At 45.2% G+C, this 4,646-nt stretch overlaps 1 protein-coding gene across 2 annotated transcripts; it reads left to right on the top strand.

Moving 5' to 3' along the window:
- The first annotated feature begins 659 nt into the window (after positions 1-659).
- Positions 660-3,508, top strand: LOC123426703 (fibrillin protein 5 homolog). Of its 2 annotated transcripts, none has more exons than XR_006622301.1 (7): positions 660-985; positions 1,086-1,204; positions 1,811-1,933; positions 2,318-2,416; positions 2,505-2,569; positions 2,870-2,943; positions 3,075-3,134. XR_006622301.1 is itself a non-coding variant. In XM_045110575.1 (7 exons), the coding sequence occupies exons 1-7, from the start codon at positions 760-762 to the stop codon at positions 3,157-3,159; spliced, it is 771 nt and encodes a 256-aa protein (XP_044966510.1). In that variant the 5' UTR covers positions 664-759; the 3' UTR covers positions 3,160-3,508. The 2 variants fall into 2 exon arrangements, 1 of the variants encoding a protein (XP_044966510.1); XM_045110575.1 differs by having other exon boundaries at positions 664-985; positions 2,525-2,569; positions 3,075-3,508.
- Positions 3,509-4,646: the final 1,138 nt, after the last annotated feature.

Genomic DNA, 4,646 nt, shown 5'->3' with positions numbered 1-4,646 from the left:
CGGAGAGCCCCGAACCTGGGTACATCGTGCGTCTTGCATCGCTAGTTACCAATCTCGTTTCCGGAGCCCGCTGGTGTCCCTTCGGTCCCAACCACTCTCGATAAGTCTACCCATGGCATCTGTCGTGAGAAAATGACGACAGGGGGGACGTGCGTTTTTGTGGGTTGGGGTGGGCATTTTGCCGTGCCCCGTAATTTTTTTTACAGGTCGGGCACGTTTACGGAGTCTGATCGATCAACTTTTTCCGTCCCGACTTGTATTTTAATGGTTATTTTATGAATCAGAGCATTATACAGATCTGCTAGAGATGTTCTTGGAATGGTAAAAACAAAATTTCTCCCTTTATTTACTCAAGATTCGGCCATTGCGTACACTTTGATTTGTCTCGCATTACTGTCAGCAAGCACGTGTTGCAGGCTCCCAGATCTCCGTCCTCTAGTAGTCAGCACATCAGCAACGGTTTTTATAGTATTTTCCCTGTAGCGAGACCTACGCGCCTATGCACAGTACCGTTGCAGCTGCACCCACACCACCACTACGCAACATGCCGTGGTCGACTCCTCGGGAACGGAAGAAGCCACCACACCACAGCACAAGAAACGTTATCCTCCCAGACCGTGTCCACAGAGCTGCCTATCTCCGCCCCGCCAATCAACGTCTCCCGGTAGTAAACCCACACGCATGGAGGAGAGCATGGCGCAGTCCAAGAGTAGGCCCCGCGAGTGCGCGTGAGCCCGCCAGCCCTCCGCCCTGCCTGCCATGGCAGCCTCCCTCCTCCTCCCCCCCTCGGCGCACCGCCACTGCATTACCACGCCCACCAGGGGAGCCGGAACGCAGTGCCACCCGGCAGCTCCGCGGCGCCGGCCGCGGCCGCGGGGCGCGCTGCTGGTGGCGAGAGGCGCCGCGGTGCCTCCCGAGCAAAGCTTGACGCCTCACTACGAGACCCTGGGCGACGCTAAGGCTGCGCTGTACCAAGCTCTGGAAGGTTCGCCTGCCGCTGCCGCTGCCGCCGCTGCTGCCATTTGGTGCCCCTCGGTGGTTCCGAGCTCACTCTGATTCCTCTCTGTTCTTTCTTGGAAAAAAAGGTGTCGACAGAGGGATATTTGGCATCACCTCCGCGAAAAGGTCCGACATTCATGCTCTGGTGGAGCTTTTGGAGTCCCGGAATCCTACGCCGGATCCCACCCACAAATTGCAGGACAAGGTACACTTTCAGAATATTCTTCTTCCAATTACCAGCACTAGCTCCTCAGCCATGTTGCCCCTGATATTGATCATACATTGTTTGGGCCGCGGTAAATCCAAGTCTCTGGCTCGTCCTTGCCATGCTTCTTAAGCTCAAGTCTCGGTGCAGATTTTCATAGCTTGGTAACTTCTGTTAGAAGACAGAGTTATGCTGGCCTGGGCAGTTACTGCAGGGCAAATTTTGAAAAGAAAAAAAAAACAGAGGAACACCTGCGATTACTGAGAGGGTGCTTGGATCCAAGGGACTAAAACTAGTCTCTTTAAGAGGCTAAAGTTCCAAGCAGACTAAAGAGAGGCTAAAACTAATCTTGAGGCTAAAATCTTTTAGTCAAGGGTACCCCTACTAAAATGTGCATTAGTCCTCTCTCTCTTCATTTAACTCCTCATGCAAGTTCTTGATTGAAGGTTTGGAGGATAATAAATGTTCATTAACTTGATTTTAGTCTCTTTAGTATTTGGATCTAAGCATGGGTGAGGCTAGCAAGTTTTAGTGTCATTACTTTTAGTCATGGGACTAAAACGTATCCAAGCACACCCTGACTCTCTGGTCTTGAGACGATGCAAGGTGGACGGCTGCTGGAGGCTCATCTACAGCACGATCTCGATACTGGGGAAAAGGAGAACCAAGTTAGGCCTGCGAGATTTCATCAGCCTGGGGGATTTCTTCCAGATAATCGATGTCAAGGAGGTCAGTCAGACATTGCCCATGAAATTTCATCAAGCAAATGTCAGATTACCCTTTTTCAGTTTGTTCCAGTCTTCCTGTATGTCTCTACTCTGCATAATTTTCTTCTTCTTTTGAGCAATGTATTTTCATCTGTCAAACATTTCATACTTTTACTCCTGTATAGAGTAGATGTAGCATAATGTTTAAATGATAGATCCTTTATGCTGAACTGGGAATTAGGATTCCTACGCAAATGGCAAAGATATAAAATTTGTGCTTGACTGTATAAGTAGTTCATGAAACTGGATGCTATTGTAAAGATTCTACTTCCCAACCAAGTAAGTTTTGATTGTTGGTATATCTTGAAATAAATGGAGATTTAGCGTCACTTCTGTACACCCAAAGGAAAAGGCGGTGAATGTCATAAAGTTCAGCGCAAGAGCACTGAAGATATTCTCAGGCCAACTTGCTATTGAAGCATCGTACACTATCACTACAAAAACGGTAAGGAACTCTATATTGCCATCTCTGACAGTAGTAGTTTTTCTTGTGTCTGACTGCTAATTGATGAAAGCCTGTAATTTCCTCACAGCCTGTGGTGTCTTGTTTCAGAGAGTGGGTATCAAGCTTGAGACTTCAACAATCACCCCAGATCAGGTACAAGTTGTGATCTTTCTTGTACCAACACCAAACACATAGTTGTCCTATCCCCTGCGAAATGGAAAAACTTTTAAATGTTAACGCCGCTACCAAAATGTACAAAACTAAGTTCAGGGCCAATCACTCGTATATTTTGTCTGGGGACAAAGAATGATACCTTGGACTATGTTTATTTGTGGAACAAGAATAACAAGAATGATACCTTGGACTATGTTTATTTGTGGAACAAGAATGACACCCCGGTCTTTCACTTATCTATTTGTTTGTTTTGACCGTTTGTCACATTGGGCTATGCAGTTGATGAATATCTTCCAGAAAAACTATGACATGCTCCTTGCTATATTCAACCCGGAAGGTTGGCTCGAGATAACGTATCCTTTTGGTGTTGCTGATTGCTACTCTACACTTCATCGTTTCTCGAATTGGTGTTTTTGGCACTCTTCTACTTAAACATATAGCAAACCTACTTTGCGTATAGTCTTCCTCATCAATTTTTTACTAGATATGTTGACGAATCTCTACGGATCGGCAGAGATGACAAGGCAAACATCTTTGTGCTGGAGAAAACAGACCCATCTCAAGTGTAAGAAGATCTACGAAGCAAAATGTGTGCAAATATTCGTAGTTTCTGACAGTGAGTGCATCGACACTCCGAGAGGATGTCACCTTAACGTATTCTGCGGCGCAAATGATTGTTAACACCTCAGGCAGATCATCGATTCAACCACTCATCAATTTCTCCTAAAAAGGACAAGCAAGATTCTTTTTTGCGGCCATAGAACATTTTGTTTTTGGATTTTTTAGATGTGCGCTGTCAATGTATCATGTAAGTAGTATGTAACTATGAAAGTTCAGTTACATAGAAAATCAGACTGCCCCATCTTAGGGAGCAATTAAACAATTATCCAATTTTGAAATACACAATTTTTTTTCAAATATCTGTCAAAGTTTCAATACTATGAATAATGTTTGCTTATCTCTTTTGTACCACAATTTTTATTAAAATGTTTGACGGAATTTTGCTGCCCCACGTAGATAAAATGACCTACATATGCACAATTTAAACGAGGGTAAGAAAGAATGTAAAAACCACTCATCAGCTGTCCACGTCACCGCGTTGCGCCATTAGGTGCCACCTCTGCAACCCGGACCACCACAATTTGGCTCCGCTGAGCCGTTACTGGACGTCCCACGCATCGCCGCAGCCCCACACTTGCTTCCCGTTGTTCGAAAACGCTGCCCCTTTCTGTCGGGTGACCTCAAGGTGTTCGATGCCTTCCCCGAAGGTAAATTTCACCAACTTTGTTCGTAGATTCCTGAAGATGACTAGGATTCACATTTTGTGCGGATGGATCCGATGATAGAGTTATTGTTTGATGATCCATCATTGGATTTGAGCTCTGAGTCTGAGAGTGAGATCATCAACACCGAAGAAGATAATGTTGTGTTGATGGTTGCTGAATGGATAGTGGCAATCGGAATGAAGAGGAAGCATGCAAGATTGCAGGTCGTTTGACAATTCACAGAACATAATTGAAGGCCATGATAAGCTCATGGAAGACTACTTTCTATCTGTTTGTACCTACCTGTTTCAGCGATGCTTCCGCATGACCGAATGACGGTTTCATCGATTTGCTGATGGCATGAAAGGCAATGAATTGTTCTTCCAACAATGGAGAAATGTCGCCGGCCAACTGAACTTTTATCTTGTTGGCGAAAGGTGACCAGACATCGGATGATTGTATACGACACTCTTGCAGATGCGTTGAATGAGTATCTTCGAATGACCAAAGATACAATCGTAAAGTATACAAAAGTGTTCGATGATATTGTGGTGAGGGTTTATGGAGAGCAGTATCTGTGAGCACCCAATGTCAAGGATACAACGAGTCTTCTAGTGATGAATGCAACAAGGGACTGGCCTGGGATACTAGGGAGTGTTGACTGTATGCATTGGATGTCGAAGAATTGGCATGTAGCTTGGCACGACCAACAACAGGCATTGCCATGACCCAAAAACTATTTTGAAAGTTGTTGCATGTAAGAATTAGTGGATTTGGAATTGCTACTTTGG

This window comes from Hordeum vulgare, chromosome 2H (genome assembly GCF_904849725.1).
Source record: "Hordeum vulgare subsp. vulgare chromosome 2H, MorexV3_pseudomolecules_assembly, whole genome shotgun sequence".
NCBI classification, from domain to species: domain Eukaryota; kingdom Viridiplantae; phylum Streptophyta; class Magnoliopsida; order Poales; family Poaceae; genus Hordeum; species Hordeum vulgare.
Note: the sequence above shows the minus strand (reverse complement) of the source record. Positions and strands in the feature narration are given on the sequence as shown.